General features: G+C 41.4%; 1 protein-coding gene across 1 annotated transcript in view; it reads right to left on the bottom strand.

Moving 5' to 3' along the window:
* Positions 1-14,176, bottom strand: part of LOC118003577 (IQ domain-containing protein H-like) — a 35,327-nt gene that overhangs the window by 5,984 nt on the left and 15,167 nt on the right. The window contains exon 4 of the mRNA XM_034994620.1: positions 10,143-10,260. Coding sequence (XP_034850511.1) covers positions 10,143-10,260 — 118 coding nt within the window. The remainder of the gene's footprint in view (positions 1-10,142; positions 10,261-14,176) is intronic.

The following is a 14,176-nucleotide window of genomic DNA, read 5'->3' as shown; positions in this document are numbered from 1 at the left end:
TATGAGAAACGTTGGGGGAGAGAGCTAGCATTTCTTCAGCTTCCATTTTGTGTCAGGCACCATAATAGGTGGGTACTATCCTGATGCAACTGCTTTAGTCTTTAAAAGGCCAAGAGAGGGAGGCGCCTGGGTCAGTCAGTTGAGCATCTGACTCTTGATTTCAGTTCAAGTCCTGATCTTGGGGTCATGGGATCGAGCCCCACGTTGGCCTCTGTGCTCAGTGTGGAGTCTGCTTGTCCCTCTCCCTCTGCTCCTCCTCCTGCTCCCTCTCTCTCTCAAATAAACAAAATCTTAAGAAAAGGACAAGAGGGAGTACGTGATATTACTACTACTTTACCAATGAGAATAATTGGTTGAGGGACTTCTCAAAGTCCTACAAACCCAAGCGAGGAGACAGGATTTGATTTATGTCTCTGACTTCAAAACCTCTTTCCATCATAGCATGCTGCCACATTATAAAGAAATGTTAGTTGATACTCTCTTGATGCAACTTCCTTCCTGTCTCTCAGATCCATTACTCTCGCTCTAATCCTCACAGGCACTGCTTTGGTCCAGGCCCTCCTTGATTATTATGTAGACCTCTGTAATGGCCATTATGTGGTCTCCTTCCTGCCAATCCATCTTTTGCATAACCTCTAGAAAGACTGAATCTCTGATCACTAATTAAGATATGCCTCTTACCTCTTTAAAATCCCCCGAGTTTCCCTTAGGGTGGCATGATCTGGCCTTCTCTTCTCCATTCCCTCGTGACTGCTCCGTGCCCAGCCAGCCTGTCTTCACATACATGTTCTCTCCACCCCTGCAAGTGAGCATGCTGTTTCCTCTGTGGGAATGTCATCTTCTCCCCTCTTCAGTGTCTTCTGGGCACACTTTTACTGTCAAACTTGAGCTCAGATCAGGCTCAAGTTCCTCTGGGAGACCTCCCCTAACATCCATCTCTTTCTCTACTCCCAACAAAAGCCATTCATTCATTCATTCATTCATTCCAACATTTATTAAGAGCCTGCTAGGTGTTGGTGAACAAGAAACAGTCGCTGTCCACATGGATCTTACATTCTTGAAGGAATGTGAAGAATCAGATAATAACCATGTGAGCACATGTATAATTTAATTTCAGATTGCCATAAGTGGGATAGAGAATAATGGGAGGCTTCCTTGGATATGGTGGTCAAGGACAGCCTCTCTGAGGAGATGACAGTTAAATTGTGACCTGAGTGAAAAAACTATGCTAGTCATGCAAAGATCCGGGGATGGTTGAAGAATGAGAAATTGATGGTTAATGAAAAGGGATAACCGCAAAAGCCAAAGCTTTGATAAGAGACTGAGCTTGACAGGAGGAGGGACACTTCTTCCACTATGAAAAAGGAGAAGACCTAAAATATAAATCCAGGCATAGAAAAATTAATGAACTTGGTAATGGGAAGGTTAGGACTAAGTTTGTCTGTGACTGAAAACTGGAAGAATATTACTTCAACAAGACAATTTATTCTTCTCATGTATATGAAGTCCAGAGACAGGCTGTTCAGGGTTGGTCTGGAAATCCATGAAGTTGCTAGGGATCAGGCTCCTTCTAGCTCAGTATTCCTGCTATCTCTGATATATGGGCCTTCTCCTCTGGGTCTATGTTTGCTAATAGAGTCTCAACCCTCCCAGCTTCATTCCAGGCAGCAGGATAAATGAAGGGGAAGAAAAGGGTCAAAGAGTGCAAGCCAGGTAGCTTTTAAGGAAGTTTCCAGAAAACTGCCCACAATACCTCCCCTTACATTTCATTGGCCGGTACTTGGTCCTATGTCCAACTGCAAGGGAGTCTGGGAAATGTAGTCTTTATTGAGAAGCTTATATCTGGCTAAAACTCAGCTACTCAGAAAAGCTAGTGGGGTCCAGTCCTTTTCCCCTTTCTTTTCTGCCTTTCTCAAACTGTTGCCTTTTGTCTTTATGCTTGTCACCTCATGGTTGCAAGACAATTGCTACAACTCCAGATGTCATGTCTGTGTTCAAGACAGAAGGAAAGGAGAAAGAGGAGAAGGGACATGCTAGTTGTGACTCTACCCTTTCATCAGGAAAGCGAAACCTTCCCTAGAACCAATCCCCAGTAGACTGCCGCTCCAGTAAGTCCTGGACAGAACTGGGACACGTGGTCATACTTAGCTGCAAGGAAGGCTCAGAAATGAGAGATCGTCCTCATGGCGTGATGCCATCCTGAACAAAACCACAGTTGTTAGTGATGCAGAAGGGAGGATGGGTATCAGGCAGGGAAGCAACAACAATTTCTGCCATAAGCACACAACCTAACCTAGCTAACGAGGAAAAGGACAATAAGGCAAAAGTGATAAATAGTGAAATAATGAGAGGTCACTGAAGGTCCTTAAAGTGTTGAAGAATTCTTACAAGAACATGCTATGTGAGCGGGCAGACTAGGACACAGAGGTCAGAGACAACTGTACTTGAAACAGATTTGAGAGATGATGTACTTATGGGTTATAACAAAGCCCAGGCATTTGGCATACCCCCCCCCCAACCCTACCAGAGCATGTTTTCTAAACCTCTATGAAAGCACTCTTCATCCTGCAGAATGCCTGTCTACAGACTCTGAGCTTCCTATAGCACAGAGATACGTATGTCTCCCACCTCACACATAGAACATTAAAATTAAAATATTTGAGGAAATAGCTTACCAGTGATGAAAGGCATTTTTTTTTTTAGTTTTACTATGTTTGTGTTATTACTGCATGCCTCAGTGACAGAGTCATCAGAAGACAGCAGTAACGTGTGCCAAAGGTGACGTTCTGTCCAATTTTTATGGCACATGGGCCAATTGCTAATTCTCTGGCCTCCCTCCCTTTGCTATGAACTACCCTGATGAGTTGGGAATGATGGCTCTCCTGTGTGCCCAGAAGTTAGTATTTCCTGGTAAGACATGGAGCAAGGCATGAGAAATTTGGAATGCCACCTTTGAAATGTTACTGAGGCATGGAATACCATATAATAAAATTTGGGTAGTCTTTGCACTTGTAATAAGTAACTTAAGTTTCTGGAGAAGGTGCCATGAGTTATAAATATGTAGCTAATCGATTCTTCCCATAGAAACAATATTCTCAGAAGATATAGTCCTGGGGCGCCTGGGTGGCTCAGTCATTAAGCATCTGCCTCAGGTCATGATCCCAGGGTCCTGGGATCCAGCCCCACATTGGGCTCCCTGCTCCGCGGGAAGCCTGCTTCTCCCTCTCCCACTCCCCCTGCTTGTGTTCCCTCTCTCGCTGTGTCTCTCTCTGTCAAATAAATAAATAAAATCTTAAAAAAAAAAAGATATAGTCCTAAGGGCCTATTTTTGATGCCTACTTTTGATAGAAATAGCCCCAAATACCACACTTAATCATCTGTCCCATTAGCTATAGCTTTTGTACATTGTAAAGTATAAACCTCTTTAAAATGTATGTGTAAGCCAATTGAATAGTAACTGGTTACAGTAAAACAGTATTGCATATGTTCAAGTATCCTAATGTATTATAAATAATTCTAATGTGGCTTCATAATTGCTACATTAACATTATTGTAACAAATCAGAAAGTGAAAAAGGTCACCTTAATCAGGTGCGTTGATTGAGAAGTTTCTCTGGGAAAGTTTGGAGGGACATACCTGAGGATAATTCTGGGGATAGTTAGGGCCATTTGTGAACCAAATCAGGAGTCTATCCTTTTTTTGTTTGTTTGTTTTTTTGTTGTTGTAAATTTCCCTGTAGTAAACACAGGAAGGGAGCTCAAGTTTTTGTATTTTTTAACAATGGTGAGGAAAGGCCAGAACTTTGAGGTCAAATACACCTGCGTTTGAATGCCAGTTCTGCCGTCACTTTGGTTTAAATTAGAATCATCTCCCACCTTCCATTTCCTTATCTGTGAAACAGGGATGATTAATTCCTTTCCCCCAAATGTTATGAGGATGAGCTAGGATTTCATCATCATGGCCCACACAGGCTCCTAAATGGTCCCCCCGCTGCTGCCCTTCCCCTTCTACCTCATAGCAGGAAAAGACCCTAGTGGCTTCCCGTCTCACTCAGAGAGGTATCCGAAGTCCTCACAATGGTCCACCACATCTCGCCCCCTCCCACATTTCCTACTTCCCTCCCCCTGCATATTCCCCTCCAGCTTCTTTGCTCTTTATGATGTGGGAAACAAAGGCACAAGAAACAACTAAATTTCCTTACTGCCTACAGCCCATTGACTAGTCCTTGAGACAGGCAGAGTGACCTTCCTCTAGGAACTCAGCTGCTTCCATGTTGATACTTTGCTAAGGGCAAAAGGCAATCCTAACTTAACATCCCAACCTCCAGGATCCTATAAGTCTGCTTTAACATATAAAAATTCCTTTGGAAACTTCCTTTTTCTCTACCACCCCCCCAAGATATATGTCAGTAATCATCGTCCAAGCATATGACCTACTGATACACATCTGAAGGTCTCATGACTAAAGATTTACTAGACAGTAATAAATGACCTTTTCCTAACAACAACTAGCTCCTCAAGGTCCTGGAAACCTTGCTTCCAAAATTCCTTAAAGACTTACGCTATCCCTAACTCCCTCCCAACTTGAAAATATATAATGGGCCACCCCTCACAATCCCAGTGCAGCTCTTTCTGCCCATTGGTGCTGTCCCTTTGCTTTAATGATATCACCATTTTGCACCAAAGACATCTTGAGAATTCTCTCTTGACCGTTTGCTCCAAACCCCAACATTTCCACATCATTTGTATTCCAGTACAGGGTCTTTACGTGTTCTGTTTCCTCTGTCTGGAATGCTCTTCCCCTCCAAATAGCCAGACATTTCGTCACGTCCATCAGATTTCTGCTCAAGTGTCACCTTACAAGGGAGACCATCAAACACTCCTATGTTCCTTCCCCAGGTTTCTCTCACCAACTAACATATTACATATGTATTTACTTTGCAAATCATTTTTCTTTTCCTAAGGAATGCCCGACCCCAACTAGAATGTAAACTCCATGAGACCAGAGAGGTTTGGCTGATGCCTAAAGTGTCTGTCACATATTTGGTACATAATTAAGGTTGCCAAGTATTCATCAGCAAATAGTAAGAATGAACACTTGTATAACACCCACATATGGGGCACTGTTATAAACATTTACATCTGTTAACTCATTTATCCTTACAGCAGCTCTATGAGGTAGGGACTATCCTTATGCCCATTTTGCAGACGAGGAACTGAGGCACAGACAGAGAGGTTAAGGAACAGGTAGGACGTGGTGGGGCCAGGATGTGAACCCATACTTCTAACCATGATGTTGTCATCTCTTGAGAGCCTACTTTGGGCTGGGCACCAATGACAGCAATGAAATGAACAGAGTCTCTCTGCTTTGGATTATTAGAGCTTTAAGAAAAAATAATCAAATGCAATGAATAGATCTTAGCAGATTCAGGTTTGGGTAAAGGATTCGTAAAAGCCATCTGAGGATCAATTGGGGAAATTTGAGTATGACCTGAGTATTTATTATATTCACAAGTTATTGTTCCTTTTTTTGGTGTGATAATGTTATTATGGGCACATTGGAATATGCTCATTTTAAAAGATGCATGTTAAAGCATTGAGGGGTGAGATGTCATTAGGTCTGTATTTTAAAACACTTCAGTAAAAAGCCATGGAGAAGGAGCGGTATTTTTTTAACCCGCTGCTCTTGGGAGAAGACAAAGCTCACGGCGGGGTCGGCTCACGGAGGCGCTCTCTTCTGCCTGCTCTGCTCTGTGGCAGGCTAACTACCACCTCATGGGCCACCCACCACTATGTGAGGCAGGACTCACAGCAACAGTCTGGGAAGCAACCCTTACCTGCTCTTTTTCCTGCTTTCATCTCTCACCATATTATTCTTCATAATGTCCAAAGTCCTCAAAACTTTCATTTTGATCCAAGTTTGAAAATCATTTTCTGAATTTGATCCAAATTCACAAAATCGGAGCCTTCCCATCTTAGACACAGATTTGCACGTTGCCACGTTGTATTAGATCACAGTATTTTTTTTTATGTTTGACTGCTAAGGAATCCATTTTATGGAATTAGTATAGGGAATAGTTCTCAAGCAGTGGGTTGGGTTTATCTTCCCTGCTCCACAAACATACCAACTGTATCACGTTTGTAAGTAGGTCCTTTGGTCTAAACAGTGTAGGAATTGGCTTACCAGATACAACAAGAAAATCAAATACTCTCTTGCCCTATAAACCTATAAACTTTTTCTCCTTCTCTTCTTCCCCCTACTTCCTCCTTTGTTGTTTTTATTTCAAATCCTTTCCTTATCTGTTATGAGTACAGGTGTGCCTATAGTCCAAGGAGCCCCAGAGAGGGATTGAGCTGGTGCTGAGGTAGAACAAATGTATACACTGTGAAGAACAGTCATCACAATATGGCTTTTTCAAATGTAAAAGAAAATAATTTTTTTTACAGTATTACTGACTATATTCCCTATGCTGTACTTTTCATCTCTGTGACTTACCAACTTTTTAAAAATATATTTATTTATTTGAGAATGAGAGAGAGAAAGCACGAGCAGGGAGCAGGGAGGGAAATGGACAAGCAGACTCACTGCTGAGCAGGAAGCCCAATGCAGGTCTCAATCCCATGACCTGAGCTAAATGCAAATGCTTAACAAACCCAGGCAGCCGGACTTACTTACTTTTTATAACTGCAAGTTTGTATCACTTAGTCTCCTCTATTTCACCCATCCCCCATCCACCTCCCCTGTGGCAACCACAGTCTGGTATTTCTTCAGTTGTTTGGTTTTTTAGATTCTACATGTAAATGAAATCATATAATATCTGCCTTTCTCTGACTTATTTCACTTGGTGTAACACCCTCGAGGCCCATCCATGCTGTCATAAATGGCAAGATCTCATTCTTGTTTAGGGATGAGTAATATTCCACCGTGTGTGTGTGTGTGTGTGTGTGTGTATCCATTCTTTATCCATTCATCGATGGACACTGGGGCTGCTTCCATGTCTTGGCTATTGTAAATAATGCTGCAATAAACATAGGGATGCATGTATCTTTTTGAATGAGTGTTGTCATTTTCTTTAGGTAAATACCCAATAGTGGAATTACTAGATCATATGGTATTTCTATTTTTAATTTTTTGAGGAACCTCCATACAGCTTTCCGCAGTGGTTATACCAATTTACATTCTCACAAAACATTACGTGAGGCCTCTCTTTCTTCCACATCCTCGCCAACACTTGTTGTTTCTTCTCTTTGTGATTCTAGCCATTCTGATAGATGCGAGGTGATATTGTGGTTTTGATTTGCATTTCCCTAATGATGAGTGATGTTGATCATTTTTGTGTGTGTCTGTTGGTCATCTGTATGTCTTCTTTGGTAAAATGTCTAATCAGGCGCTCTGCCCATTTTTTAATGTTTTTATGGAATGCCCATTTTTTTAGTGTTTAATTGTATAATTAAGTACTTAATACTAATAAGTATAATTATTAGTATAATGTATAAATAAATGTATAAATAAATACTTAAATAACCCCTTACCATTTGCAAATATCTTTTCCCATTCAGTAGGTTGCCTTGGTGTTTTGTTGATGGTTTCTTTGGCTGTGCAAAAGCTTTTTATTCTGGTGTAATCCAAATAGCTTATTTTTGCTTCTGTTTCCCTTGCTTAAGGAGACATATCTAGGAAAATGTTGCTAAGGCCAATGTCAAAGAGATTACTGCCTGGTTTCTTCTAGGAGTTATATGGTTTCAGGTCTCACATTTAGGCCACTAATCCATTTTGAGTTTATTTTTGTGTATGGTGTGAGAAAATGGTCCAGTTTCATTTGTGTGCATGTAGCTGTCCAAAGAATTCTTTTTTTAAAAAAAAAAGATTTTATTTATTTGACAGAGAGAGACACAGCGAGAGAGGGAACACAAGCAGGGGGAGTGGCAGAGGGAGAAGCAGGCTTCCCGCCGAGCAGGGAGTCCAACGCGGGGCTCGATCCCAGGACCCCAGGACCATGACCTGAGCCGAAGGCAGACGCCCAACAACAGAGCCACCCAGGTGCCCCCAAAGAATTCTTAATTATGACTTTTAATTACAATTGAGCAATTCCTAATGGTTTGTCATGTAAGTTTTTGGTGTGAAATGGAATTCCAAAAATAGTTATCTACTTTGGAGAAAGAGAGCTGCAAGAAGCGACTGGGGTTTACCTAGCTGAACAGGTTGGCAGTGGGCAATTAAAGGTGGTGATATCCCAGTTGGATGTCACTGCGACTTCATAATACAAGCTCTGAAGTTGGTGGAGCAGGCTTGCAGGAACAGCTGCCAGAACAGCACTGTCTGTCAGTGAGTTTACAGAGCAAAATCAGGGCTATCGTGTGTGTCCGCGGTTATGCATTTTTAAGCAGATGTCACTGATATTAGAAATAAAACAACGATAGGGATCTAGGCCCTGAGGGAAAGCCAGGGTAGGAAACAGTCTGTGCCCCTTTTAAATGGAGCTCACCCATGCTCAGAGTATTTAAAAGAATTCTGGGGTTGTATTCAGCACATAAGATTTCTTATCGTTGTGATCGTTTGCCAGGATTCAAAACTCTTTCGGGAAGGTAAATTTCTGGGCCACAGTTTTATTTTTTTCTGAAATAATAATAGCAGCTATACATTCTAAAGAGTCCTAATTTCAGATATTTTGTTTCCTTGTTCCCACAAACCAGAGAGCTCTAACCTTCTACTTGTGGACCAGCAGTGACCCTCCTGAGATTCTGGAGGAAAAAAAAATTTCACGGATGCAGAGACTTAATAGGAAGGGTGGGGAGACATTTAAGCTCCCTTTCTCACGGTGTAAGAGAACGTGAGTTCTGAGAATGGGGACCTGGCGTCATTCGTCCCCATGTGCCTCTGACAGTGCTTTTGGCACATAGTAAATACTCCACAGATGTGGCCGGACAGACTCCATGTAGGACGGACAGTGTAGAAGTAGGAGCGGGCTGCTAGGGGAAGGTCGTGGAGCCAGGACTGACTGGACGTGGGGGTGGGCCCTGTGGTCTCGTATCTTCATTCAACAAACATTTATCGAGAGTCCCCTGGGAATATACAGCAGTGAACAGACTGACATGGCTCCTGCCCTCATTCAATTTATATTCTACTGGGAAAACAGACATTTAAAAAAATCTAGTTACAGATTTTGTCAAGTGTGATGGAGGAAAAATACGGGTGGCACCGTTACCCATTAATGAGGGTACAGTGTGACGGCTGCATAAATCAGTGAATATACAAAAAGCCACTGAATGTCCACTTAAAAAGGGTGAATTTTATGGTATATTAATTATACCTCAACAAAGCTATTATCTAAAAAGGGCCACCTCAGTGGTTATCCCTGTATTTCTGGGTACATAATCCTGCCTCTGACACTTACTAGCTGTGTCCTCTTGGGCAATTTCTTTAACATTTCTGAATCTTGGCTTCTTCATCAGTGAAATGAAGACAACAAGAGCACGTCACTCTAGGATCGTTCTGAAGGTGAATCAAGTTAGCGCTCCTCAAGCCCTGATGGGAGGTGAGCTGTTCCCACTTTTGGGGAATCAGGAACAGGAATCCGATTGCCAAGAGCACCCAGCAGGCGAAATCAGTAACCTCTTGAGCTCTAGCCCTTGCCACCTGGAAACTTTCCTTGGAGGGCTCTGTTCAAAAATTCTAGCTGTGCATGTGGAAGCATTGCAGTCACTGGTTTATCTGAGGTGTGATTATTGCTAATTTAAAAACGTGAATGCACTGTGGTTTGGTATATTTTGCTTTCTGAAGAAAGCTCTTGTGTGGTAGAAACTGACCGTGCCATGAACATATCTGAAACAACAGTGGCATGTTCCCTCATTTAGAACACAAAGTAAATTTCCTGCCTTTACTCTAAAAAAGTTTTTTTTTTCTAACAGCTTTATTGAGACATAATTCATATCCCTTAAATTTACCCTTTTAAAGTGTACAGTTCAAAGGTATTCAGGAGATCCACAGAATTGTGCAACCATTGCCACTATCAAATTCCAGAACATTTCACCATCCCGAAAAGACACCTGATAAGCATCAGAGGTCCCTCCCCAGTCTCCCCTCCGCCCAGCCTCCCCAACCACTCATCCCCATTCTGTCTTTATGGATGTCTCTATTCCTACCTTTATTCTCGGACAGGCATGTGGAAATGTACCGTGCTGTCTTTGGGTTTGCCAAAGTCTACCCTCAGATTCTAGAGGGAAAATAAATGATTTCTGATCAATTACAGCTGGAAGCAACCTAAGTTTAAAAAAAGAAAAAAAATTTTAAATTGAATTTATCTTCACAGATTGTAATTTTAAAACAATGCTTCCTAGTTCAGTTAGATTTTACAGGAACTATTCCATTGGTAATTACAATAAACCAACTTTAGCCTTTTTACCACTATTAATCTGCACTTGTTTTATTAAGCATAAGAACTTCTGAGTCTGATAATGACCACTATAGCACGAATAAAAAGCTTTACGTTTGGCTGAGGTTATATGACCCACAACTGACAGAATTACTACACTATAAACATTTCTTGGTAGAGAAAAATACAGCATATTTTATTTTGTAAAGCCAAATCACAGAATAGCCGATGTTAAATAAATTCAAAATGCTGGTCTCTAAGCAGTTAGCACTTATGTTCCTTAAACTTCTATTTTATAGAGCTGCAAAGACTAAGGATCAAAGGCCGGTTAAAAGTCTTCCTTATTAAGCAGAGGGCAGCTCCATGGGAGAGCAGTGTAAAAACAAAATAAAATTGTAAGAACGACTGTGTGTGTAATGTATGTCTTAAAACTTCTCATTGGAAAGCAGATCCCTGTTCTTTAAAATGGTCAACGTAATTAAGATCATTTAAACTCAACCACAATGACTCAATCTCTTGACTCTACTGTGATGCCCACATCTGTGAAATTATCGTTAAAAAGCAGTTTGTGGGCTCCTGGTTTCATTTCAACATGTAAAGAGCTTGGAAGGTATTGTGAGGATGAGGGTGATAAGAAAAAGCTGAAGAAATGGAAAAGCAATTCTTCTTAGATCTATCAGAGAATTGAAGTCACAGGAAAACTACTGCCCTGAAAACTGGAGAGACACAGAGACAGACAGACCTGGATAAAGCTTCAGAGAGGGAGTCTACTGCTGGAGCTGGTATTGGCAAGAACAGTTAAACTCCACTCAACAAATTGCCAGAGGCTCAGTGTGCCTTAGCTTGAGTGTTATAAATTCTGAGGGGTCAAGGCTTGGTGGGGGGTGGGGGGTAGGAGGGAGCATACTTTCCTGAGTTTTACCTCTAGAAGCCCCACCATGTTCTTGCTGTGAGGCCTGAAGAAAATCCCTTGCTGCCTCTAGCAGTGGGGAGGGAACAGAAACCATTTCAGACTAATCCCAGAGGGTTCTGTTCTTCGTTCTGTTCTCTGTATTAAAGGCCAGCTCTCAAGGAAAATTATTATCTGACCTGAGGAAGGGCAATTAGCTAACTCCAACCCCGTCCAGGCTTCCTGCCTCACCTAAGAGGGGGAATAGCCAAGACAAACTTGTGAAGGTAACAGTCTGGGGGCACAGAGCCATGGGAAGATGGGGGGCCTGATCAAGGAGCACTGAATGCTTCCCCCAGCACACTACATCTGCAGGCTTCAGTATAACAGAGGATCGCAGATGAGAGGACTTCAAGGCTCAGACCTACTTAGGAAGAAGTTTCTAGGGAAACCCAAAGACCACAGGGGACACAAAGGCAAAGACAGCTGAGGAAATTGAAGCCTCAGACACCTACAGTAAACACAACCCAACTCCTAGCCAGATAAAGGCCTACTTACCTCATTTCCTATGACCCAATACATCATGTCCAGCTTTCAAAAAAAAGACAAAGCTATAAGGCAAGAAAAAAGTCTGAAGAGACAAAGCAAGCATCAGAATCAGATACGAGGACAGGAGGTTTTGGAATTATCAGACCAGGAATTTAAAATCAGTGTGATTAATTGAGCTACGACTCTAGTGGAAAAAAGTAGCCCCATCATGCAAGAGCAGATATGTAATAATGTAAGTAGAGATATTGAAACTCAAAGAATATAAAGGAAATGTTAGAAATCAAAAACACCATAAGAAATGAAGAATGCTTTTGATGGGCTTATTAATGAACTGGACACAGCCAAGGAAAGAATCCATGAGCTTGAAGAAACATCAATAGAACCTCCCAAACTGAAATGCAAAGAGAAAGAGGAATGAACAAAACAGTGTCCGGGAACTGTGGGACAATTATAAAAGGTATAACATACACATAATGAGAATATCAGAAAAAGAAAAAGGAACAGAAGACATACTTGAGTAATGATGAGAATTTTCCAATGACAGATATTAAACCACAGATGCAGGGAGCTCAGAGAATACCAAGCTGGGATAAATTCTAAAAAACCATACCTAGGCATATCCTATTCAAACTATGAAAAACTAAAAACAAACAGGAAATCTTAAAAGAAGGCAAAGAAAAAACCCAACTTACCTATGGAAGAGAGATATAAATTGTATCAGACATCTCTTCATAAACCATACAGGCAAGAAGAGAGAAGAGTGAACTATTTGAATTATGGAAAGAACCCACCAACCTGGAATTCTGTGTCCAGTGAGATTATGCTTCAAAGGCAAAGGGGAAATAAAGACCTCTTCAGATAAACAAACACTAAGGGAATTTGTCACCAGAGACCTCTCTTGTAAGAAATGTCACAAGAAGCTCTACAGAGAGAAGGAACAATATAGACCAATAAAGGGATACACAAAGCAAAAAGAAAATCCAGGGGCCTCACCATTATGTCCTTCCTTGGGTCCCAGGGCCCCTAACTGGCCTGCCTTCTTTCTAAGTCTTCCTAAGTTTGTTTTGTATATAATATCCAGGCTTTACAGCTGTATTTATCAGAAGGAATAGGGGCAAGTATGTCTACACCATCTTCCTTTCACTTCTGCGCATTATGTATCTAGAAGTAAGTTTGAACTGAGGGATGCCTGGGTGGCTCAGTCAGTTGGGTGTTTGCCTTCAGCTTGGGTCATGATCCCGGAGTCCTGGGATCGAATCTCACATCCAGCTCCCTGCTCAGCGGGGAGCCTGCTTCTCCCTCTGCCTGCCGCTCCTCCTGCTTGTGCGCTCTCTCTCTCTGGCAAATAAATAAATAAAGTCTTAAAAAAAAAGTGAGTTTGAACTGAGATACAATTTTGCATCCTGCTTTCTCCCCCTCAATATATACTGTGAGGATTTTTCCATGTCATTAAAATTTCTCAGACAGTATTAATTTTAAACTTTTTAAAAAGATTTTATTTATTTATTAGAGAGAGCACACAAGCAGGGGAGGAGGGTAGAGGAGGAGCAGAGGGAGAGGGAAAAGCAGACTCCCCACTGAACAGGAAGCCTGAGGCAGGGCTCGATCCCAGGACCCCGGGATCATGACCTGAACCAAAGGCAGACACTGAACCGACTGAGCCACCCAGGCACCCCTCGGACAGTATCAGTTTTAATAGCTAGCTATGCAATGCACACATAGATGTGCTATAGACTGAATCATGCTTTAACTGTTAACATTGAAGGTATTTCCACATTTATTGCTATAAAATAGAACACTGAAGTGAACAAACTTATACAGAGATCCACGTGTCTCTCTTATTTCCTAGAAGTTCCTAGAAGTACAACAGCTAAATTAAAAAATGACAATTGTACAAAGCTTCTCACACCTGTTGAAAAATTGCCTTTAAGGACTTTGGTCCAACTTATTCCTTCAGTGGTAGAATCAAAGTATTCCCCTCCTACTGCCACCTCATCAGCCCTGAGTATGAGGATGGTTTAAATGATCTGTTGTGCTAATTTGTAAAGAAAATATAATATATTGTTTACACTGCATTTCTCTGGCTTCCCCATGAGATTAAACATTTTTCACATATTTACTGCTTATCTGCATTTCTTTCTCTGTGAGTAGTCTGTTGATGTCCTTCTATGTCAAGTTTTTGTTTTTTGTTTTGTATTGGCAGGAGCTCTTTTTTAAAAGACTATTAGCAATTTTTGTGTCCTATCTGTTGCAGATGTTTTCCCAGTTTGTTTTTCATTTTATACTGCTTTCTTAAAAAATTTATTTTTGGTTTAAAAAAATTTCAAACCCACAGAGAAATGGAAAGAACAGTTAACCTCCACAAA

The sequence above is a fragment of the Mirounga leonina genome, unplaced genomic scaffold (assembly GCF_011800145.1).
Source record: "Mirounga leonina isolate KUSES-001 unplaced genomic scaffold, KU_Mleo_1.0 Mir_91, whole genome shotgun sequence".
In the NCBI taxonomy this organism is placed as follows: domain Eukaryota; kingdom Metazoa; phylum Chordata; class Mammalia; order Carnivora; family Phocidae; genus Mirounga; species Mirounga leonina.
This window is presented reverse-complemented; position numbering and strand designations above follow the sequence as displayed.